This window comes from Pyrus communis, chromosome 10 (assembly GCF_041283825.1).
Source record: "Pyrus communis isolate YQ-2024b chromosome 10, ASM4128382v1, whole genome shotgun sequence".
NCBI lineage: Eukaryota > Viridiplantae > Streptophyta > Magnoliopsida > Rosales > Rosaceae > Pyrus > Pyrus communis.
In genome coordinates this window covers 16,651,953-16,676,478 of record NC_142574.1, presented here as the reverse complement: position 1 = coordinate 16,676,478, position 24,526 = coordinate 16,651,953, and the positions used below count along the sequence as shown (strand labels likewise).

At 36.6% G+C, this 24,526-nt stretch overlaps 1 protein-coding gene and 1 pseudogene across 2 annotated transcripts; one reads left to right on the top strand and one right to left on the bottom strand.

Annotated features, from left to right (window-relative positions):
- The first annotated feature begins 769 nt into the window (after positions 1–769).
- LOC137728830 (beta-amyrin synthase-like) lies at positions 770–9,290 on the top strand. 2 transcript variants are annotated; one of them, XM_088677420.1, is made up of 16 exons: positions 770–889; positions 1,151–1,389; positions 3,973–4,158; positions 4,819–4,908; positions 5,124–5,321; positions 5,937–6,021; positions 6,131–6,297; positions 6,383–6,688; positions 6,821–6,940; positions 7,049–7,171; positions 7,245–7,343; positions 7,882–7,938; positions 8,063–8,253; positions 8,352–8,529; positions 8,631–8,795; positions 8,972–9,290. In XM_088677420.1, the coding sequence occupies exons 2-16, from the start codon at positions 1,189–1,191 to the stop codon at positions 9,089–9,091; spliced, it is 2,286 nt and encodes a 761-aa protein (XP_088533546.1). In that variant the 5' UTR covers positions 770–889; positions 1,151–1,188; the 3' UTR covers positions 9,092–9,290. The 2 variants fall into 2 exon arrangements, with proteins under 2 accessions (XP_088533546.1, XP_068323705.1); XM_068467604.2 differs by having other exon boundaries at positions 770–994.
- A 5,720-nt stretch (positions 9,291–15,010) lies between these two features.
- LOC148693607 (uncharacterized) lies at positions 15,011–16,323 on the bottom strand (annotated as a pseudogene).
- Between the last annotated feature and the right edge of the window lie 8,203 nt (positions 16,324–24,526).

Sequence of the window (24,526 nt, the reverse complement as noted above, 5' to 3'; positions counted from 1 at the left end):
CTGATATGTATAAAGAAGGTGACAGCTAGCATGAATGTGCCCCACATCCCTCCCTTCTATGCATCTCAGCTTCCCTCCCTTCCTTTTTTTTATTTTTTATTTTTTATTTAATTGTTTTAGATTGCTGATTAAATATTTTATTTTTTTGGTCAAAAAACAAGATTAAATGATTTCTAACCATATATTTGGCACCTTTATAAATTCATACGATCTTGGATAAATATATCCTAAAATACTAAGATTTGTATTATTTGAACTTTTATCTCATTCCATCAAAATAACCAAAGTATTAATATTTTATTGTAAATTTACACAAATCCGCCTAGGCACTAGGCCCATACCGCCACCCGACTAGCGCCTAACCTCTTTTAGAACCATGTGGAAACTCAACTCAACACTTGAAACATCATCAAGCCCTGAGTGCCATGAGAAATAATGTACATCGTGTGATTCTCACTCCACGTGACCACTATCAAGTCTCAATGTTCCATATTTAATATATTTTGAACTGCCACCCAATTAAAATTAGACATCTACCAATCATATTAGACCGATATGTATAAAGAAGGGGACAGCTAGCATGAATGTGCTCCACATGCCTCCCTTCTATGCATCTCGGCTTCCCTCCCTTCCTAAATGCAATGAGCAATAATGTACATTGTGTGATTATGATTACAAGCACTAAGCGATTTTCATAGAATGAAAGTACTCGTCATTTTCTTCCAAGAGAAGAATGGTTGGTAACTGTTGCCGGGTGTGGGGACACATGAAAAATGAAGGGACCAAATTGGCAAGAAACAGATCTGCAAATCTCAATGACTTTATGCTCAATAATTTCCTGTTGCCGTGTTGCGTTGAACTAACTCATTGACTTACCTTTTATACCTAGGTAAAACATGAATAAAATTTGCTGGGTATATATTTTTTAATGTTCCGATCTCTATATATACACAAAGGAAGGTGATCATTTATATATTCGTCCATTGAAAACATAGTTAAGTTTCTTTATACAGCTCTCTCTCTCTCTCTCTCTCTCTCTCTCTCTCTCTCTCTCTCTCTCTCTCTCTCTCTCTCTCTCTCCCTCCCTCCCTCCCTAAAGTGATGATATAAATATACATATTGTGACTTATAGATTGCATGCATGCAACAGGTGCTTTATAAGAAGAAAGAAATAAAGAATATTGAAGAATGTGGAAGCTTAAGGTCGCAGATGGTGGCAATGATCCATACATCTACAGCACAAACAACTTCGTGGGAAGGCAGATATTTGAGTTTGACCCTGAAGCAGGAACTACCGAAGAGCGAGCTGAGGTGGAAGAAGCTCGTCTTCATTTCTACAACAACCGCTACCAGGTTAAGCCCAGTGGTGATCTCCTATGGCGAATGCAGGTATATATGCTGTAGTTCGTCCAAACTTATGTTGTCAATTAGTTTACGCAATGTAAACCATGTTTCTAATGAATGTGAGTTCTAATTACTTGGTTTCACTGATGTAGTTATTTATTAGAAGCAATTAATATTTGTGTCCACTTACCTATTTATCCACCCACTTATTATTAACGCACTATACAATAATCAAAGACATTATTTTACTTTTTCACATTATTTAAAGATCATATTTACAGAAAATCAATCAATTTAGAGATCATTTAGTCATTTATATGTATCAAACATGATCAACGGTCTTGGTAATAACCTATCAACCATCCATTCAGTTGATGCATATGAACGACTAAACATTCTCTAACTTAATTGATTTTTAGAATATTAAGTGAATAAACGTAATTCTAATAATGAAGTTTGTATGTAAAGAAATACGTTAACTACAAGTGAATAAATACACCCATAAAGTATTCTTTGTCATGAATGGCATGCAATGAAGCTAAGAAGAAAAAATGACGAAGCCAAATATAGCGTACGACGTGTGTATATAAAATCCACAAGTTCCATAACAAGCTAGCATGATGCTCGCGTGTTCCTTGAATGCACCATAACATAGTCTAACAATATCCTTCACTTAAAAATGCATAGAGAGGAGACAAGTGTGCGAATAGCGTTGGACCCTTTTAAGTTTTAACTTTTGATCTATGGGGAGTAATTTCATTTCTCATAATCTGTTTGTATTGGACTTTTATTTTTAATTTTAAAGTGAAATAATTTGAGGAGGAGAGACAATATTACTTAAGAAAGAGTAGTCTCCGTTAGACTTATTATTTTGGGAGTTGTTGCAAGGGTAGGATTATCTCCCCTCCTATTCTCATTTCATTTCCTCTCCTTCTCTCACATATTGTTTTTTGTCTTATTGTTTCTATAAAAAAAATCAATATAAGATGTTGACGTGGTTAAACCGTAACCGTTCAAATAGAAGGGAAGGGAAGGAGAGAGAGATTAGGAGGGGAGAGAATCCTCCTCCTTGCTCATTTGTTACTCAGTTGATTAATAGTATCCATCATGGCATTCGAAATTTTGATTAGTTTAATTTTTCCACCTTAATAATTTTTTTGTATAAAAATATTAGCCTTCTACGTATGTTATCTTGCACTTCCCCAAGTATATTTTCTTAGGAAAACTAATGAAAAATTCAAAAAAACTTCCCTTTTAATGAAAAGCCCTTTTTAAAGGTATAGTGAATAGTACTAAGGAAAGGTATAAATGTGGTTTTTCGTTAAAAGTGAACAATATTGGGAGCGTTTTGTTAAAACTCCCTATTTTCTTCTTTGGTTTTATGAAGGAGTGCGAATGATATTTTTGAAGTACGAATAATATCTTTATTTTAATTTATTTTCTTCTTGCCACTTAATATTATGATTTAATAATATTCTTATTCACTTAAATTTGACTCTTATAATGTCGAGTTTGATATTAATTTAGGCTTTTTATATTAGCACCCCACAAAATATTGAATGTAGCCCACATTAAAATTTAATATTAAATGACTTATTACCCTACTAAGCAATGACAATTTTGACCTTATTAGGTTAAAAAAAAAAAAGTTCTATATACACCCCAAATCACTTTTAACGTATTATTTATCTTCTTCAACTATCAAAACTCCTCTGACCCTCCATTGTTGAACAAAACCCTAACCAATGAAACTACAAACATGTTGATTGAGAAAAATTATTTTTGACAAATGAAACATGAAATCAATGTTTTGGAAGCTTCACATGAGGTAAGACTTCATTTTTTTTTTTTTTTTTTTTTTAGTGAATTTGATGACATCGATAATTATTTAATCTTGATTTTGATGAGTTATTCAAGCTTCTATGTTCGTATTCATATCTTTTAGGGATTACATGAAGAATTAAACATCTAAAATTACCATCAAATATTAACAGACGACACGGGATTTAATGGTGGAATTGACAACAACTCACATATGTTTTAAATCCCAGGCAGCATCTTTTGTCAAAATTCTAGTCGTCATTTTTTGTCCAAATTAAAAGCTTCATAAGATTTGAGAAATGTGGGGTGTATAAAAAAATATGGGGTGCATGTAGAAAATGTAATGTGTATATTAAGTATGGGGGGTGTGAGGGTATTATAGGGAAATATGTGGGGATTATTCAACAATTTGTGAGGTGTTAATATAATAAGCTTTAATTTATCTCCACCATTTAGTATAAATATACTCATTCATGGTTGGAGGTTTTCTCGGGCCCCTCTCGATCTTATCTGTACGTATTTGGGAATAGAAGGGAGTCCACTTTGACTTTAAAGGAGCCTTGTTCGGCAGAAAACAATAATAATAATAATAATAATAATAATAAATATACAAAAATCAGATTTTTTTTTTGTCTGTCTTGTTTCTTGTGCAAAGTTTTCATTTTCCTATCTGATGGGCAACACCAATAAATCTTTAGGGTTTATTAGAATTTAATTAATAATAATATCATCATCATAAATTTGTTTAATCATAACTTCAATCCTCTCATTAGTATCGCACTTAATTATCTGTTCACTTATCTACAGTTCCTAAGGGAGAAGAACTTCAAACAGACAAATCCCCCGATTAAAGTTGAGGATGGAGAGGAAATCACACATGAAAAGGCCACAACTTCGTTGAGAAGGTCTGTCCACTTCTTTTCAGCATTGCAGGCTAGCGATGGCCATTGGCCTGCCGAAAATGCCGGCCCGTTGTTTTTCCTTCCTCCTTTGGTCAGTATTTAACATTGTCACCATTTACTATCATGTTATATACCACGCAATGTCCTTCTTATATTAATGGATAAATTGACACCAACTTCTTAAAGTTTATGAGGTCACGTTTCAAACCCAATGTATATGAGTAATGCTAGGTAGATTTACTTTTTAGACCTATTTGTAAATCATGTTATGTATTACTAATAGAAAATAAGCAATACTAATCCATTCATTAACGACTATGTCATATGATTTAAATAGATAGTCTCTCTAGCATCACCTCAATGTATATGGAAGACAAAATTTGCAAACTAAATGATATGTCACCAATAGGAATGAGCACATTTATCAACATAATTCAATCATTAACTTTCATGTTATTTAGTTTACAAAATTTTATTTACGAATTTAATCTCCTTAGCATTAATCTAAATATATAGGCTTTCAACTTTCAAAATTTGAGAGAAATAACTAAGTTTCTCTATGACTACGCAGTTACACCTATTGTCAACTTTCAAAAATGTTCAACCGACTATGAAATATTTTACTTGCAATCCCATGTTCCCATTTTGGGACATAAAATAAATAGCATATTTTCTCGAGTTGTTACCTAACTCCAAATATTTGGGGGTTTTATTTAATTGCTCTTTCTAATTTTTTATCCAAAATTTGCAGGTTATGTGTGCTTACATTACAGAGCATCTTAACACTATATTTCATGCAGAACACCGCAAAGAAATTCTACGTTACATATACTGTCATCAGGTGCATATATATTTACATTTTGTTTTTTTTTTTTCCACACAAATTGGATAACATAAAAAATTTCAAAATGTGCTTATTTGTCTTAAACTATTAACAAGGGTTGCAGTTAAGTTGGCCAACAGTTTTCATTTCTGCATCCAAAATCCCGCTTGTATAAATAAAAATATTGAATAAATAATCCTAATTAATATGCATTAATGTTTTGGGTAATTCAGAACCAAGATGGTGGTTGGGGATTACACATTGAAGGACACAGCACCATGTTCTGCACAGCTCTCAGCTATATTTGTATGCGTATTCTTGGAGAAGGACCTGATGGTGGCCAAGACAATGCTTGTGCAAGAGCTAGAAAGTGGATTCTTGATCATGGCAGTGTTACCCACATCCCCTCATGGGGTAAAACTTGGCTTTCGGTATGCCTATCTGCAGCACTAAGACAAATTGCTTAGGCTTCGGGTTAACTGTTGTTCTTAAATAGAACTATCACTATGGCAAATTGTCAACATATTGGTAATTTATGCATGCCATATATAACCGAATTATTTGAGATTATTTGTTATTGATAATGGGTCAATATCGACAACGTATAAAGATGTATAGCTGTTGAAGATAGCAAGTCAATATTAACAAAACTAACCTTATTGTTGACACACTCTATAATAGTGATGACCCCCTACTAAAATTTACCTCTGTTAGAGTTGCAATCTAAAAGAAAAAGATAAATGCTATAAAGTCATATTTGACTCCAAACTAGTGATGCAAGTTATACCATATATATCCAATGCATACATAATCAAATAATTATTGAAACTTTTAGTTTTGTTCAGTAGAGAAAGATGAAGTGAAATTTAGAATTAACTATTACTTTATATCTTCTAAAGGTGGAGTCCCACCTTTTAACTAGATTAAGTCAAATGTGACTTTATATTGAAGAGTGATCGAGTCATATTTGGCATTGAGAACACTGCACTACTATTATTTAAGAGGATTTCCGTTTTTAATTAATCTTGCACAATTGATTCTTGCAGATACTTGGTGTGTTTGAGTGGTCCGGAAGCAACCCAATGCCCCCAGAGTTTTGGATTCTGCCTTCATTTCTTCCTATGCATCCAGGTTAGCACAATTCCGGACTCCACAAGTACAAATAATTCAATCTTTCACATGTTGTCTCTCTCTACCTATAGTCTTCTTTTTTAATCTCTTCTACATCATGCAAATGCAGCAAAAATGTTGTGCTACTGTAGGATGGTTTACATGCCTATGTCATATTTATATGGGAAAAGATTTGTTGGTCCAATCACACCTCTCATTCTACAATTAAGGGAAGAACTCTATGCTCAGCCTTATGACGAAATTAACTGGAAGGGAGTGCGTCATCACTGTGCTAAAGTATGTTGAACTTGAATAAGATAGCTAATTAGTCTATTTTTTTCTTGTTTAGGTACATAAAATGATTGCGGTAATTTGAATGCAGGAGGACATCTACTACCCTCATCCTTGGATACAGGACTTTCTATGGGATAGTCTGTACATATGCACGGAGCCTCTTCTTACTCGCTGGCCATTTAACAAGCTGATCAGGAAAAGGGCTCTTGAAGTAACAATGGAGCATATTCATTATGAAGATGAAAACAGCAGATACATTACCATTGGATGTGTCGAAAAGGTGTTATGCATGCTGGCTTGTTGGGCTGAAGACCCAAATGGTGATTATTTTAAAAAGCATCTTGCGAGGATACCAGATTATTTATGGGTTGCTGAGGATGGAATGAAGATGCAAGTTAGTACACATTTTGTTAATACAGTATATGATACGATGATTTGTTCTTTACCCCTTTCTCTGTTTCAAAAGTTTACTCTTCTAAATCATTGGAAAACATTATAAGTTGATACATTTTCTTAATACGTGCAGAGTTTTGGCAGTCAACAGTGGGATACTGGTTTTGCCATTCAAGCTTTGCTTGCTTCCGATCTAACCGATGAAATTGCTCCCACGCTCGCTAGAGGACATGACTTCGTCAAGAAATCTCAGGTTCGTTTTTTATATAGTCAACTGAACTTTCATTTTTTTGTGAAATGTGTATATGTGCATTGATTAATTTGTTGTCACTAGTGACTGTTTTGTAATCGAATTGTAAAGGTTCAGGACAATCCATCGGGTGACTTCAAAAGCATGCACCGCCACATTTCCAAAGGATCGTGGACTTTCTCTGATCAAGACCATGGATGGCAAGTTTCTGATTGCACTGCAGAGGGTTTAAAGGTAACAAATACTTCAACTTAGTTATCCACCTTAAATGCTAATTCCATTTTTCTCACCATAATCCCCTGTACAGTGTTGCCTGCTTTTATCGATGATGCCACCCGAGCTGGTTGGTGAAAAAATGGAACCTGAGCGGTTATACGATGCTGTCAATGTCCTCATTTCCCTACAGGTACAACTATTATGTATTGGAAGAAGATCGGGAAGAAGATCTACTTTCTGTCAGTTACCCTACCCGGCATGGGTGTGTGCATGGGATGCTGTCATTTACCCTAGCCGGTAGGTAGCATGGGTGTGTGCATAGGGTGTTGTCTAACAATAGGGCTGTCATTCTCACTAATTCAAGGGATTTTCTGATCTTGCTTTAGTTGTTATGTGATTAGGCATAAATCAAGGAAGGAAGAATGTTTCTTGTTCCTTGTTCCTTGTTTTTCTCTTCTTCCCACGCTCATATATATGAGCTATCTTTGTACTTTGTTTCAATATAATAGAAAATACACCTTCACAACTCAATATTATGTCAGTCAGTCATATATATGAGTATGAGTTGCATTTTGTTTCCCTGCCGTTATCAAATTTTGGACCTAATGCATGCTGTCTTACTTTAAAAACCTTAAAAAACTTGTAGACTTTCAAGACATTTGTTCTTCACCGCACGGTCTATTAGGTCTCTCTACTCATTACAAATCTCATTTTATGGCTCATTGTAGAGTAAGAATGGTGGTTTAGCAGCCTGGGAACCAGCTGGAGCAGCAGAATGGTTAGAAGTAAGAATTTGAAAGAACTGGAGTAATGTTGTCGAACTTAGATGTGTAAGAAACTAAAGTTTTTGAAGGCATTAATAATTAGTAAATACTTACTGGACATTCCCACTTCTTTTTTTCTCCCCAGATGTTGAATCCCACCGAATTCTTCGCGGACACTATTGTTGAGCATGAATATGTTGAATGCACTTCATCTGCAATTCAGGCTTTAGTTTTGTTTAAGAAGTTGTACCCTGGCCACAGGAAGAAAGAGACGGATCAATTTATTACCAATGCTGCACAGTACCTTGAAAATATACAAATGGAAGATGGTTCATGGTATATATCATATTATTGAATAAAAATTTGATTATACACATTTTCTTTGATTAACTACTATAGCAGAGAAACAACTTAGTTAAGAAACATTTGCACAGGTACGGAAGTTGGGGAGTTTGCTTCACATATGGTACCTGGTTTGCTCTTGGAGGGTTAACAGCTGCTGGCAAGACTTTCAACAACTGTGCAGCTATACGCAAAGCTATTAATTTTCTACTCGCAATCCAGAAAGAGAACGGTGGTTGGGGAGAGAGCTACCTTTCATGTCCAAAAAAGGTAAAATATGGGAGGTGGATTATTTTTGAAGCTAGCTCCAAGTTTCTTAGTTAATCTCATTGTCTTAGACTAAAATATTTCAATGTGTGGTGGGTGATCAGGAGTACGTTCCTCTTGAAGGAAACCGATCAAATTTAGTACACACAGCCTGGGCTATGATGGGTTTGATTCATGCAGGACAGGCGAAAAGAGACCCCACACCTCTTCATCGCGCAGCAAAGTTGATAATCAACACTCAGATGGAAAATGGTGATTTTCCTCAGCAGGTATCTTGGTTACCCTAACATCTATTCCAACCAAAAATATTTCCCTAACATTACTTGGAATGGAAGCTTGACCAGTAAAAAAGATAAAACGCAATTACATATCGTGTTGCGTATACGTATGCTCAAATTTTACTTGCAATGTTTTATAACATCCAATCACTAATTATATATGGCAGGAAATCACTGGAGTGTTCATGAAGAACTGCATGCTACATTATGCAGCTTATAAAAACATCTACCCACTGTGGGCTCTTGCAGAATACCGCAAGCTGGTTCCATTGCCTTCCAAAGCCTAATTAGGCTTTCTGTATTGTTTAGCTCTTGCATGCAGCATAATTTAATAAGCATAAAAGCCAGTTGTTGAAATTATGTATTATACAAAATGTGTATCGATCAAATGACGAAGCAAGATTTACCTATTTGGAAATCAGTGAAATTATACTTCTTCAAACTGAAAATATATAAAATAAAATAAAAATCTATTTCTGCCGGATATATTTTTAATTCTTTATTTTCTTATTAGATGCCTAAAATTACAATATTATAGGGTGAATATAGATTGTGTGACATGTTACTGAAGGGTGTATTCAAGAAATTTAGGCCAAAGTTGTTAAGAATATACCGCATACAAAAATAAGATGGAAGGACTTGAAACAATTAATGCAATAAATTTGAGAAAACTTTCAAATAACCAAGGTGTTATTTTGAAAGTCCTTTGGTCAATGTCTTTATAGTGCATTTCTAGTGTTTTTATATTGATTGAGTAATTTATTGATAATGTTCTTGTAGTGCATTTTTCACAATTTGGAATAAAATGCCTGAAACTTTGAAAGTCCCTCAAACATAAGGCAAAGAAACATAAATCTTCTCATCCCTCGCCAACTTTCCCAAAATGCAAAGAAGGTTGGCTTGAGGCCACATATATAACTATTCTAATCACTCTACTTAGTTTGGTGCCACAAATATCTCTGTTTACTTGGGCATTGTAGAAGAACCCTTGAAATCAAGGATGGTGTGTTGGATTTGGAGTACTTCTCATTGATGGGGTTTATCCGTCTGGTTCTGCTTTCCATTATTCATTTTTGAAATGATTTTTATCATTTGGGATGTTGGTGTAGCTGGGATGTTGAAGAATTAGTAAATAAAGAATGTCTTGTACATAAAATGTGTGACATAATCAAATTAGCTAGAATTGTGTGCTTCGTTCTCTACACCTAAATTTAAATCCTCTTATGAGTTCGGGTTTCTACCTTTCACTTTTTTTTTTTTTTTTTTTAAATGGATCCTTCACCAACAACGTCAAAATTCAACCAGCCCCTAAAAAACCCTAGGTGCAAGAGAAAAAAAAAAAAAAAAAAAAAAAACCAAATAAAAACCAACCGCCGGCCCCAGCCCTTGGCCTTGGTGTTAGGAGCAATCCATTTTTATCCCTTCCTTCTCTTTTTTCAAGTTTTTATTAGTGGTCACTCTCTCATTTTGTCGAGGAAGCCTTTGCGGTTGTGGTCACTTTCTTTTTCTAAGGAGGAGAGCTTTTGTAGAGGTTATGGCTTACTACTCAATCCCTTATCTTAAAGCGACAATTGTTCAAATCTAAGGTAGTGATTTTGTGGTTTGTGCTCTTGGCAAGGATTATAAAGAGAAAATTCGACCTTTGTTGGAGGTGACTCATAGCATAATTTATGTCAAGAATTGTAAGATCATCAAAGAATGGTGCGGTCTTTCCTCCAAGGCGTCGTTGGAGTTGTTCGAGGATTGCAAGTTTATGCCTTGTGAGCTAGTCATTTTTTTTTTGTTAGGTGTGGATTGAGGAATCATACTTCTGTAAGAGTTTATTTTGTGTCGTGTCGTTTTTCCAAGGTCATCAAAAAGTGATATAAAGTTTTTTCTTCTATTGTGTTATCTTTCCATTTAGTTAGATGTGGTTATGTGGGATAGGTTTTGTATTAGTTTTCTACTATGTTTATAATTATGAAATGATATTCTTAATAGATGATGATTCTCATTTTATTTGAAATAGTTGTTATTACATTATAAAAATGAATCCTTCACCAACTTGGGATGTGCTTGGCCAACTTGGGATGAGCATGGCCTTATGGCCTAGTCAAATCTATCCAACCAAGTCCTTATTATAGTAGGACTCGGCCTAACAAGAAGGGAAAAAGTTCCAAGGCCTTATTCGAGTGGGAAATGGCTTAGTAAGATGAAAGTCCTTATTGGAGTAGGAAATGGTTTAGTAAGATGAAAATCTTCAAGTCCTTGCTTTAGTAGGATCCAACCTTGCGAGGAGGAAAAAGGTCCACAATTCCTTATTGGAGTAGAACCTGGCCTAGCAAGATGAAAAATGTTTTTGAAAGCATGCAACGGACCTTAAGGTTGAATCATTGGGCCGCTATTAGATGATCTAATATTAGTAATGGTTTCGGCCTAGTGAGAAGTATTGACCATGTTAGCAATGCCACGTTAGCAGTGCCACCTAGGCAATAGTTGCTTAAGACATAAGTCGGTGTAATTGAGATGTAGTATAAAAACTGATTTCCCTCTCATTGTATAAGTAAGAAAGTCGGTTGTGTTGTAAGAGAACAGTTATCAAATACACAAAGCTTCTCTCTTCCTTCTTCTTCCTCAAGGTTTTACTTTTTGGGATTTTTTGATTCTTAAAGATTTGTATAGCTTAATTCACAGTGTTATCATGGTATCAAGAGCCAGTCTCACTCGCATGGTTGTCCTGGTTTTGGGTTTTTCGCTCTCGTATTATTGCTCTGCGTGTTGATTGAGGTGATTGTATTCTTGAACTTTTCTTCTGTTGAAAGTTGACTGGAAGATTTTTCTTTAGAAATTGATATTACATTGAAGGCGGATGTCATAGTAGAATGTTATATGAAGAATGTATGATGATTTGTTTGAAGGTCGAAGCCAGAATTCTTGATTTTGTGAAGATTGTGTTGATTCTTGAAGGCCGATGCCAAAGAAGTTGAGATTTTCTTTGATTCTTGCATAGTTTCTCAGTATTGTGTTGGTAGTTGATCTGTTTACTTATTTGTAGTGTTCGATTTGTGCAATTTCTCATCTGGGTTTTTCTTGCCGCTTCATTTGAGATCTGTTTTTTTTGGGTTGTAACCTGTTTGAGTATTTCTACAAGTTAATTGCGGCTATCAAGATGACTTCTGTGAAAATTGAAAGTCTATTGGGCATGATTACCATCAAATTAAATGATGATAATTTCATCAAATGGAGCTATCAATTTTGTTCTATTCTTTGTGGTTATGATCTTCTTGATCATTTCATGGGAGAGTCTGTTTGTCCTCCAAAATTTGTTCTTACTCCTGAGTTGGGTGTTACCAAGGAGATTAATGATTCGTATAAAGAGTGGGTTAAGACTGATATGGGTTTGTTGAGTCTTCTAATTGCCACATTAAGTGATGATGCCATTGAACATGTTGTTGAATGTAAAACTGCTATGGAAGCTTGGAATGCATTACATGATAGATTTATGTCAGTTTCTAAAGCTAGCATCAATCATTTGAAGGCTAAATTACATATTATGCAAAAAATGGGTGATATTATTGATAAATGTCTTTTGCGGTTGAAAGCTATTAAGGATCAGTTACAAGCTGCTAGAGAAAAAGTGACTGATAATGATCTCATTATTGCTGCTCTTACTAGATTACCATCTAATTATGATGTGATTAGAACTGTCATTTTAGCTAGAGACTCACCAATCACTCTTAAGGAGTTTTGACCATAGTTAATAGGGGCAGAAAAGACTATTGAAACTAGAGTGTAAACTTTAGTTTAGAATATGGCTGCAATGTATGTTAATGCTCTTTCTCCACATGGTAATGCTGGTAGTAGCTCTCAACCTCCATTTTCACAACCCTATGATAACACATTTCCTCGTTCTGATTCTTCTTCCATGTCTTTGCCACAACAACCTTCTGCTGGTGGTGTTAAGACTTATAATGGTGGAAATTCATCTAATGGTAATCATTTTCAGTTTAATGATAGTTCTAATGGGGGTAGGCCTTTTCATGGTAATAATTACAGACCTCAAGGCAATGGAGGTTATAAACCACAGTTTAATGGGTCTAGAAATGGTAATACTTGGCAACCTTGGTCTAGTAATTCTTCAAACAGGTTTGAGCAAATTCCTGAATGTCAAATTTGTTCAAGGAAGGGTCATGTGGTTGTCACTTGTTTGTATCAAAATGATGGCACTATTAATCAATATCCTCAAGAGTGTCAAATACGTGGAAAGCGTGGACATATTGCTCTCAATTGTAGACATCGAGGCAATTATGCTTATCAGGGGTCTCAACCTCCTGCTTCATTATCTGCACATTATGCTTATCAAGGGTTTACTGTGCCTCCACCACAATTTTCTTCACCACAGTTTCCTTATTCACCTGATTTGACCATGTCTCCTTCACCACAAGTTCATGTGTTTGTTCCTTCGCATCCATATGGTTCTACACAACAATTTTCTTCTCTTGTTGGTTAACAAACTATGAGTACACCGAGTTCTGATGTGATATAAACCAACACATAAATTAAACCCTCTTTTTGATAGTTGTAGTATGTGAAAGTAGGGATTATTCTAGGCCATGGATTAGAAGGGCTGCTAATCTACACAATGTTATAACAAAGAAGGCACTTTCTGGAATTATTAACATGTATATGATCTCATGAATAGAATGCCACTACTTAGACGTGAGAACCAGGGATTCCATATGCTCGCACCAATTTCAAACTCCACATATTTAAACACATAGCAATCAAGATAGAAGTCTAAGGGTTGTAACGGGGCTAAGGTATTGGCTAACAAAGAAAGGTAAGGATAAACAAAAGTTCTTAAAGTGATAGTAAGCAAAGTAATGAAATAAACACTTAGAATTCACTTTTGAATGCAGAAATCAACTTTAAACATGAAGGGAAGATTCATACATCACTTAGGGCCAGATTCAAACTTTTGGACCCTTTCTTCAACCACCAATACTTGTGAGTACATTCTCACTTATATCTCAACTCTTTTTCTTTCTTTTTCTTTTTTTTTTTCTTTTTCCACGTTTTTTTTTTCTGTGCCCTTTTCTTTCTTTGGCACACTAAGCGTACATCCTCATAGATTTCAAACGAAAAACCTTCCCCACACTTGTTTTTTTTTGCAAATTGTAGATTAAAAGGAATTCCCTGCTAGACTATTCTTTAAGAACAAGGGTATGGATAGTCCTATTCTAGGCTAGGTAAGGATAATGTGGCTAACAAAGAAAATAGGCTAACTAAGGCTCAACGGGGTTAAACCTACAATACATATGCAAGGGATAAGGCTTTTTGGCTCTGGTTTAAGTAAACAACTTCATCTTGTTATATGTTATGCACTCAATTTTATGCTTTGAATGAAATGGGCATGAGTTCTAGTATTTGGATCAATAGTGATGAAAACGCATTCTAAGTAGCAACCAAGCAAAGAAATAATGAGATCATGTAACGACTTTAGAAAACAAAAACACCTCAGATTAATAACTCTCCAAATAAAGTTTAGGCTCAAGTCTCTCAGGGTTGTAGCGTTAGTTTGAGTTCCTTCCTTCAAGCATGTTACAAAAACTGATTTTTTTCCTTTTTGTGATTACATGTGAATTCATAAACGACAACTACAACTAAGCATAAACCAAACAGCAAATCAAACTTCCATCCATGTTTGTAACTTTCTTCAACAGTCATGCAATTAAAAACCAAATCCTCATCATTATGTTGGAAGGTACCCTAAGACACAAACAAACATCAAAAACGACTCTTTTTGGGGTTTTTAAAAACTTTTTCGAATTTTTTTTTCAAAATTTTCAAATTTTCTGTTATAGGACACATTAAAACACTTCAAAACACAATAAAAATACTTAAAAACAGTGAGTAACAACTTTTAGAAGTGATAGGTGATAAAATTCGAAAATAAGTCATGAAAAGTATCTATTTACCACCCCCTCCCCCACACTTAAACCAAACATTTTCGTCAATGTTTCAAACATAGACTCACACACAAGTAATCAAATAACACAACTAACAAACATGACAATTATGGCCAAGTAAAAGCAATAAAGAGTAGGGATAAGGAACGCAAATCTGGTTTTGGAGCCGGAGATTCCTAGGTCTTCTTTATTTGAATGCATGGGTTGCCTCCCAAGAAGCGCTTGCTTTAACGTCTTCCAACTGGATGATACCTCCTTTTAAGCTCCATTAGGTTCCACGGCATGGAATTGATCTTTGAATGGAAGGTGATACTTGAAATGATCCGGCAATGGTTTAAATTCTAAACTGGGTGCCTGAATCATCAACAACCTGTTAGTAGAAAACGAAATTAAATATGAGGAGGTGGCTTTCCTGTGTACTCCGACAAAAACTCAAGGACAAACACCACTTCCTTGAACGTTCCAGGAACTTTGTACTCGGACAGATTTGGTGTGAGGGTTGTAACTTGTCCTGTGTCCTAAAATCCAACTTCTTTGGGGTTGGTTGTCTCAAGTACATCCTCTTTGATGAATTCTTGATATTCCCCAACCATTTCTTTCTCTTGAATCATTCTTCTTATTGTACAAAGTTCTTTGAACAATTCAACACATTCTGGAACTTGATTTGTTGTACCAAGAATCAGGATATTACTTTGCGCCTTTGGAAGGGCTTCCAAGATGTTTTTTTCACTCTCTTCTTCCTTGGAAATCATGAACCTGCTAGGAATAGGGACATTTGGTGGAATGGGGTTAGAAAGAATTGAATTTGGAACAACCATACCTGAATTAGATGGTGTAGGAGCTTTAGAAGGCTGCGGCAAGCGGTGTTCTTCCCTTGTTGTGGCCTTGTCCACCTCTTCTTCTTCTTGCAGTAGCTGTTCATCGACGTTCTGGCTGTGTTTGGACGTTTTTGGGTCAGCTTCAACCTCTATACTACTTCCCAAGGTGATAGCTTCCGCGATTTCAAAATCTCCGGTTGAATTTACAATAGTTAAGTTGGAGAGTTCACTTTGTTCTTGAATTTGCCCGATGAATTTTGTGATCTCTCCAAGTTGATTTTTCAATTCGCTTATCTTCGTAGCTTGGTTTTGTAAGCCATGCGTCAAAGAAATTAGTACATCAAGAATTTTATCATTATCCATGGACATAATTGAATTCGATTGGAATTGTTGTGGGGGAGGTTGTGGTGGCTGCATAGGTCTTCAATAGAACTCCTCAGATGGCTGCCAATATCCTTCTTGTTGAACTTGTTGAGGCTCCCTCCACGTAAAATTTGAATGATCACTCCCACCTAGATTGTAAGTGTTGGAAAACAAGTTGTTCCTTGATTGATTATGGCTAAGATAACCCCAAGCATTGACATTATCCCAACCTCCATTCTCAATTAATTGAGGATGTTGATTAGTTTGATATCCTTGCTTATAGGACACACCAAATGTACCAACTCTTTGCATTCGGGACGTTTAAATACACTGTGACAAAAGAGAAGTAAGATTCACCATTTGAGCTTGAACACTAGCAATTGCCATGTCTTGCTTCTCTAGTACCTAAAATCAAAGAAAGAAAACTAAATCAAATATCAAAAGTAAAATAAACAAAAAAAAAAAAAAACAGAGGGATTAGCAATTTTACTAATCCCCGGCAACGGCGCCAAAATTTGATGTGATATAAACTAACACACAAATTAAACCCTCTTTTTGATAGTTGTAGTATGTGAAAGTAAGGATCGTTCTAGGCCGGGGATTAGAAGGGCTACTAATCTACACAAATTAAACTCTAAATCACTAAACTAGACTCAAAAACAGAAAACTAAACTTAAACAACTCAAAACAAGCTAAACTAACTCAAATAACACAAAACTGACTCAAATAACCCAAAACAAGCACTAAGCAGTGATTTGGACGAAAATCTAACTAAAAAGACTCAATATACTAATTGGGAGCTGTTTTGACGAATTTAACTAAAATTAAGTAAATTGCAGAAACAAATTAAGTTTGGTACGAAATTGAGGTGAAAGGCTAGCTAGAGGGTCCTTATCCATACATAACACATATGCATACAAATTGATTTCCAGTTATTATTCCAATAAACCATGTATGACAATGCCCCAAGTTAATCGTGAACTACATAAATTAACCATCAGATTTTCCTAATTTCATTGAATTGGACTCAGCGACGCAACCAAATTATTCTTATCAAGTTCCCTATATGAACTGCATGATAGATATAAATATCAAAAATCATTAAGTTCTATGAAAATCATAAGCTTTGACAAGGCATTCGTAACTATGAACTGCATGATTCTTGGATTTACTTAACACAATCATGACTAGTGATTTCCACTACTTATAAATATAAGTTCATAACTATCAGGTGAAATTCCCTTATATTTTAGCATCAAATTCATGCATGCAAACTAAGTGTCCACCCTTAATCAACAAACAAGAATAAGTTATCAATCAAACAGATCAGTAAGTCGTATTCATGTTTTAGGAAACAATAACTGGAGGAAATCAATTCATATCACATATATGTTCATGGCTTTGAATCCACCTCTAGCTAAAACGAAATTAGTTCCTCATGTTCGCACTTAAACAAAGATAACTTAAATTAAACATTGAAAACAAAAGATAGAATGTACTTAGGAACGTTCCAGCAATCCAAGCTTGAATGGCAGGGCACGGCTCCAAGGGTCTCCTCTCCTTTCTCCTTGCAAAGCTGCGGCACTAGAGAGATTTCTGTGTCTGATGGATGTGTGATGTGAATTATGGTAAGAGATGGGTGAGTTATGATTGCTGCGGCACAAGGTATTTATAGGAAGAAGGGAGGGCACGGCAAAGGCTAAGAAGGAGGGTAATTAGGACTCAAATCAACAAGGAAAAAGGGCACTTCTCATTCAGATTCCAGAGAGGAAAAGGAATGATCCTTGTGGTAGGAAACATAACTTCTAGAAGGGGTGGATGCGGCTGCTTTTTAGGGATAAGGCTTTGGCTTCTAGAAACCTGATTTGTAGGTATCCTAATGTCATTTAGATGTCCTCCTTGCGGCTAGAATGGTAGATTAGGATAAGGTTAGGATAAGATAAGGTAAGATTTTGGATAATGTTTGGATAAGATAAGGTAATTTGGATAATATTTCCTTCTTCTTAGCTGATTCCTTATCTTCCAAGTCTTGAATTAATTTCTTCAACTCTTGAGCACATTCCTAGCCTCTTTTAATCTTCAAAAACTTCCATCTATCTTGCTCCATGCATGTGCTATCCATTCCAAGCCCAAAACTGCTCTAAAATGTTCCAAATTGCACTTTCTTGCCAACTTTGTCATTTGAACCTGAAAACACACGAAAATAGTTTAAAACACTCTAATTAGAAACTAAGTAAATGCAAGGAAATAGGCTAACAAAGTTGCATAAATATGCTCCTATCAAGTTCCCATGCAAGTGCATCTGGAGAGTCTTGGATTGTTGAAATTGGGGCTTCTCATCACATGACTCCAGATATCACTGTTCTAGATTGGGTTGTACCTTATGAGGGTACTGAGAAGATCATTGTTGGAAATGGTGAAGGTTTGCAAGTTCAGAATATTGGCAATGGGGTTTTACACACACAGTCACATTACTTACATCTTAAACAGATTTTACATGTTCCCATGTTAATTGTTAATCTTCTATCTATCAAAAAGTTGTGTAAAGACAATCACAGCTAGTTTATTTGTGATGATATTCAATTCTTTGTGCAGGACAAGGTAACAGGGGCAATCTTCCACCATAAAAAGAGTAGCAAGAATGAGTTGTTCAAGATTCCTGTGCATATTGTTCCTACATTACTGAATCAGGGTGTGCATTCTTCTGCATTTTTGGGGCATGTTGTCAAAACTTCTCTCTGGCATCAAATACTTGGTCACCCGTCTAATGACATACTAACTGCAATGCTTAGAGAATTAGATATATCTTGTGTTCCTGATGAACTTGTAAAAATCTGTTCTCATTGTCTTAGTGGCAAAATGAGTAGGTTACCATTTTCTGATAGGACAGACAGAGTTGATATTCCATTTTGTAAGATTCATAGTGATGTTTGGGGGCCCTCTCCAGTTGTTTCTCTTAAAGGTTACAGATATTATGTTTCCTTTATAGATAAAGCTACTAGGTTTGTATGAATCTATCCTTTAATCAATAAACCCAAGGTTTTTGATGCATTTGTAAAGTTTTGTGCTTATGTTGAAAATCACTTTCATACCAAGATCAAAGTTTTACAATCTGATGGCGGTGGAGAATTTCTTAGTAATAGCTTTAAGAAGTTTTTGGATACTAATGGCATTATACATTTTATCTCCTATTTATATACTCCTTAGCAGAATGGATTGGCTGAAAGGAAGCATCGATATCTTATTGAAATAGCTATTATCTTGTTGTCAATTGCTAAGCTTCCTCACAAATTCTAGTTTTATGCAGTGTCCCATGCAGTGTACTTTATTAATCAGATGCCTTGTAAAGTGTTACAAATGAGTTCACAATTTCAGCAGTTGTTTAACAAGAAACCAGAGTTGTCCAATATGAAAGTATTTGGTTCAGCCATATATCCATACCTCAGACCTTTTAATGTACATAAATTGCAATATAGATCTGTTCAATGTGTCTTTTTGGGATATTCACCAGGATATAAGGGTGCTATTTGTTATAACATTGAGACAGGGAAGATCATTATTTCTAGGCATGTCATTTATGATGAAACCATTTTTCCATACAATGAAATACCTAGAAATTTTGGTACTGCTTTATGTCAGCTATCTTCTTCCAACACTAATAGACCTATAATTGTTCAGTTACCTTTGGTTCAGTCTTCTACCGAGGTAGTTGAGCCTGTCAATTGTGGAGTGTCCTCTAGTCAATCTCTTAGTCCATTGGTATAATCTAGTGACAGTGATGGTGATAGTTAAGCTCATAATGCACAGGAATCCAATCCCACTACTACTCTTTCCAATGTTAATGCCCTGTTGCCTGTCTTTCAGCCTACTTAACTTCAGGTTGTTTTGCCAAGTATTAATTCCTCATCTTCTTCAAGTTCAGAGCGAGTTATTCCTTCTTCAGGCATTCAGACAAGATTGCGCATAGGAACAATCACTAGATAGGATTATTCAGCTCTCAGTGTAATGTTTCCTGCAGTTAGTAATTAACTCTTGATGGTTATGATCGTTTTTCAGGAGGCTTTACTTTTCTTGCCGATATTGTTGATACTTCAGAACCATCAACTTTTAAACAAGCATCTCAAATACCTCAATGGCAGATGACAATGCAGGAAGAATTTGATGCACTTCAAACGCAAGGTACTTGGGTTCTAGTTCCTTCTTCTAGTGATAAAAATGTTATAGGCAGTAAATGGGTATATAAAATAAAGAGAAATAGTGATGGTTCAGTTTCAAGATATAAAGCTCAATTGGTCGAACAAGGTTTTAGTCAAGAACAAGGGCTTGATTATACCGAAACATTTAGTCCTGTTGTTCGCCATACGGCTGTGAGATTAATCTTATCTTTAGCTGCAACACATAAGTGGGATCTTCGACAATTAGATGTTAAGAATGCTTTCTTGCATGGTGAAATGCAAGAATAGGTTTATATGAAGCAACCTTAAGGATTTATCAATCCTCAGTTTCCCACTCATGTTTGTAAACTAGTAAAGTCCTTATATGGTTTAAAGCAAGCTCCTTGGGCTTGGAATGCTAAATTCACTAGTTATTTACAAGCAATTGGCTTCCAAGTCTCTGTTTCTGATTCCAAGTCTCTTTGTCAAGGTGGTTGACACTCAGGTTCTTATCCTTCTTCTATATATGGATGATATTATCATCACAGGATCCAGCACTCAGTTAATCCATTTTGTGATTCATACTCTTAGTGAAGTCTTTGATCTTAAAGACAAGGGGAAATTGGCCTATTTTCTTGGTCTTCAAGTTACATATAAGTCCAATGAGGCTACAGCAACATACTCGGCTTCACATGATGACAAAGCAATAATTGATTGCTTCTTTGAAGTCCATGAGAAAGCTGTTGATCCTAGAAAAAACACATAGCCAGTTGTGCTTTTCCTTTCATCTTGGTCACCTCCCCAATCACTATCTGAATAACCAAATAATTTTGCATCTTCACCAAAATTATAAAATAGACCATAGTTTAGAGTACCTCTTATGTACCTCAAAATTCTCTTGGCGGCCAGCCAATGAGACTCCCTTGGTGTTTCCATGTATCGACTCACGAGTCCAACACCATAAACTATATCAGGTCTTGTGATTGTAAGGTACCTTAGGCTTCCAACGAGGCTTTTGTACACTGTTGAGTTTACAAACTCACCCTCTCCTCCTTTGGACAGCTTCAATCCAATTGCGACTGGGGTATTGACAGTGTTGCACTTGTCCATATTGAACTTCTTCAATATGTCTCTCATGTACCTTTGTTGAGAGATGTAGATACCATCACTTTCTTGCTTCACTTCTATGCCAAGAAAGTATGACATTAATCCATTGTCAGTCATCTCGAATTCACTGAACATGGATTGCTTGAACTCATGGAACATTGCCTCATTGTTTCCTGTAAACAACAAATCATCTACATAGAGACAAATAATTAAGAACTCCCCTTTTTCACCATTCTTCATGTAAACTGAATGCTCGTATGGACATTTCTGAAATCCATTTTGGTGAAGGTAGTTGTCGATCCTTGAGTTCCAAGCTCGTGGTGCTTGCTTGAGGCCGTACAAAGCCTTCTTCAAACGATACACCTTATCTTCTTCTCCTTGTACTTGGAAGCCTTCCGGTTGTTCCACGTACACTTCTTCCTCAAGTACTCCATTAAGGAAGGCTGACTTGACATCTAGTTGATAAATTTTCCATTTATGATGTGCGGCAAGAGAGATTAGCAATCTTACCGTGTCAAGTCTCGCAACTGGAGCATAGACTTCATCATAGTCCACTCCATACTTCTGTTTGTAGCCCTTTGCTACAAGCCTTGATTTGTATCGATCCACACTCCCATCTGCAGTGCGTTTGATCTTGTAAACCCACTTGACACCAATAGCCTTCTGATTTGGTGGGAGCTTTGTCAGCTCCCAAGTGTCATTCTTCTCGATGGCATGGATCTCTTCTTCCATGGCTTTCTTCCAACAATCTTCTTCCACAGCTTCATTGAATGAGAAAGGCTCGTGGTCTGCATACAAGCAGAAAAAGTTGGTTTCTTCTTCTTCTTCTTGTCCATAAATCTCTGTGAGACTCCTTAACCTCACTGGAGTTGAGGAGCTGCTTTCCTCACTAGATGTAGGACCACTCCTTGCAATTCTGTGCACTGGAGTTGTTGTGATAGTTTGAGCAGGCTGTTGCTCAATCGGTGGTACAACTTCTGGTTCTTCAAAATCAGTGGAGACGATCTTCTCTTTACTGACTTCTTTGTTGTTCCACGTCCATGTCTCTTCCTCACTGAAGATGACATCTCTACTAACCACTAGTTTGCCAGTTAGTGGGTTGTAGAGCTTGTATGCCTTGGACTCTTCACTATAGCCCACAAACACACACTTCTCACCTCTATCATCAAGTTTCCTCCTCTTGGCTTCTGGAACTTGAGCATATGCAACACACCCAAAAATTCTTAGGTGTGTAACATTCGGCTTGTATCCACTCCAAGCCTCTTGTGGTGTCATCCTCTTGACACTCTTTGTTGGACATCGATTCAACAAATAAATCGAACAAGCTACAGCTTCTGCCCATAACTCTTTTGGCAAATTCTTCTCCTTAAGCATGGACCTTGTCATGTCAAGGATGGTTCGATTCTTTCTTTCGGCTATCCCATTTTGCTGTGGGGTATAGGCAGCAGTAAGTTGATGCCTAATTCCTTGCTCCTTGCAGTATGCTTGGAAAGCATTGGAGGTGTACTCTCCACCTCTATCTGATCTCACAGCCACAAGCTTGTGGTTACTTTCTGCCTCTGTGAGTGCCTTGAACTCCTTGAAAATTTTTAGGGCAGCTGACTTCTCCTTGAGAAAATAGACCCAAGTCTTTCTACTGAAATCATCAATGAAGGTAATAAAATACCTATTACCTCCATAAGACATGGGATCCAATGGACCACATATGTCTGTGTGCACCAACTGCAGTGGTGCCTTTGCTCTCCATGTATCACCAACAGGGAACGATAGTCGTGCTTGCTTGCCAAGCACACAACCTTCACATACTTGGCGTGTGGCTTCAATCTGGGGTAGACCACGAACCATTCCTCCACTTGACAGCAACTTTAGGCCATTGAAATTAAGATGGCCAAATCGAAGATGCCATTTCCATGACTCATCTTCCATTACACCGATGTTGCAGCTTCCAATCTTTGTGTTCAAATTCAACGGAAACATCCGGTTCTTTGACATTCGAACACGTGCAATAAGCTTTCTCCTTGCATTCCTGAGGGTGAAAAGCATGTTCTCCATATGTATAATGTACCCTTTCTAGAGCAGTTGACCAATGCTCAGAATGTTGCTCTTCATACCTGGTATGTAGTAGGTATCGGAGATGTATTCTTCTCTTCCATCCTTCTGGATGATCTTGATCTTCCCTTTGCCTTCAACTGGCAACTTTGAGGAGTCACCAAGACTTACAGATCCATAGGCCCCTTTTTTGAGTTCGGCAAAAAACTCCTTCTTTCCACACATGTGATTGCTTGCACCAGAGTCCAAATACCAAACATCTTGTTGGCTACTGGAATCATGGTGTGCTAGTAAGACTGTAAGTTCTTCATCAGTATTTCCACTTGATTCTGCCATGTTGACATGCTCACCATTTTTATGTGAACATTCATTGGCATAATGTCCATATTGCTTACAATTGTGACACTGGATATGCGCCTTTCCTCGAGTAGATCTCCACTCCTGAGACTGACCTTGATTTTGTGCATAGCCTCGACCTCTTCCTCGGGCTCGTCCTCGGCTACGGTTGGATGAGCTCCCACGACGTGAGTTCCACTGCCCACGACCTTTATTTGGTTTGTCAATATTCAACTTTGACTCCAAAGCTTGCTCTAGCGTTGTGGGGCTTGCATTCTTCTGAATGCGTTGCTCGTGAACTAAGAGGGATCCTAGTAGCTCTTCTGCGCTCATCACCTCCAAATCCTTGGATTCCTCAATGGCAGTCACCACATGCTCAAACTTAGATGTGAGTGACCGGAGTATCTTCTCCACAACTCGTACTTCATCGAGTCTCTCGCCATTTCTCCTCATCTGATTTACTATCACAATGAGCCTTGAGTGATAGTCGGAGATGCTCTTCCCTTCATTCATATGAGCAGTTTCAAAATCTGCTCGAAGTGATTGTAACCTCACTTTCTTGACTCGATCTACTCCTTTGTAGATTGTACTGAGTGTATCCCATACTTGCTTGCTCGTTGTTGCTTCTGCAACCTTCTCGAACGTTGAATCTTCCAAACCCTGGTATAGAAGATACAGCGCCTTTTGGTCCTTCTTTCGTAAGTCCTTGAGAGTGTTCCTTTGATCCGCAGTATATACGGCTTCTTGCTCGGCAGTGGGTACAACATACCCACTACTGACAACTTCCCATAGCTCCTGTGATCCAAACAATGCTTTGAATTGGATGCACCATCTTTCATAATTTTCTTTCTTCAATGTGGGAACTTGGAGTTGCACTAAGTTGGACGCCATAACTGCTGCACCTGCCAGAATGGTATTCTGGCTCTGATACCAATTGTTGGTATTTG

Excerpts from the sequence above, each read along its gene's own strand:
- LOC137728830 (XM_088677420.1), top strand. The coding sequence starts at position 1,189 with ATGTGGAAGCTTAAGGTCGCAGATGGTGGCAATGATCCATACATCTAC. Across the intron at positions 6,298-6,382 it reads TGCGTCATCACTGTGCTAAA|GAGGACATCTACTACCCTCA; the intron begins GTATGTTGAACT and ends ATTTGAATGCAG. Across the intron at positions 8,796-8,971 it reads ATGGTGATTTTCCTCAGCAG|GAAATCACTGGAGTGTTCAT; the intron begins GTATCTTGGTTA and ends TATATATGGCAG.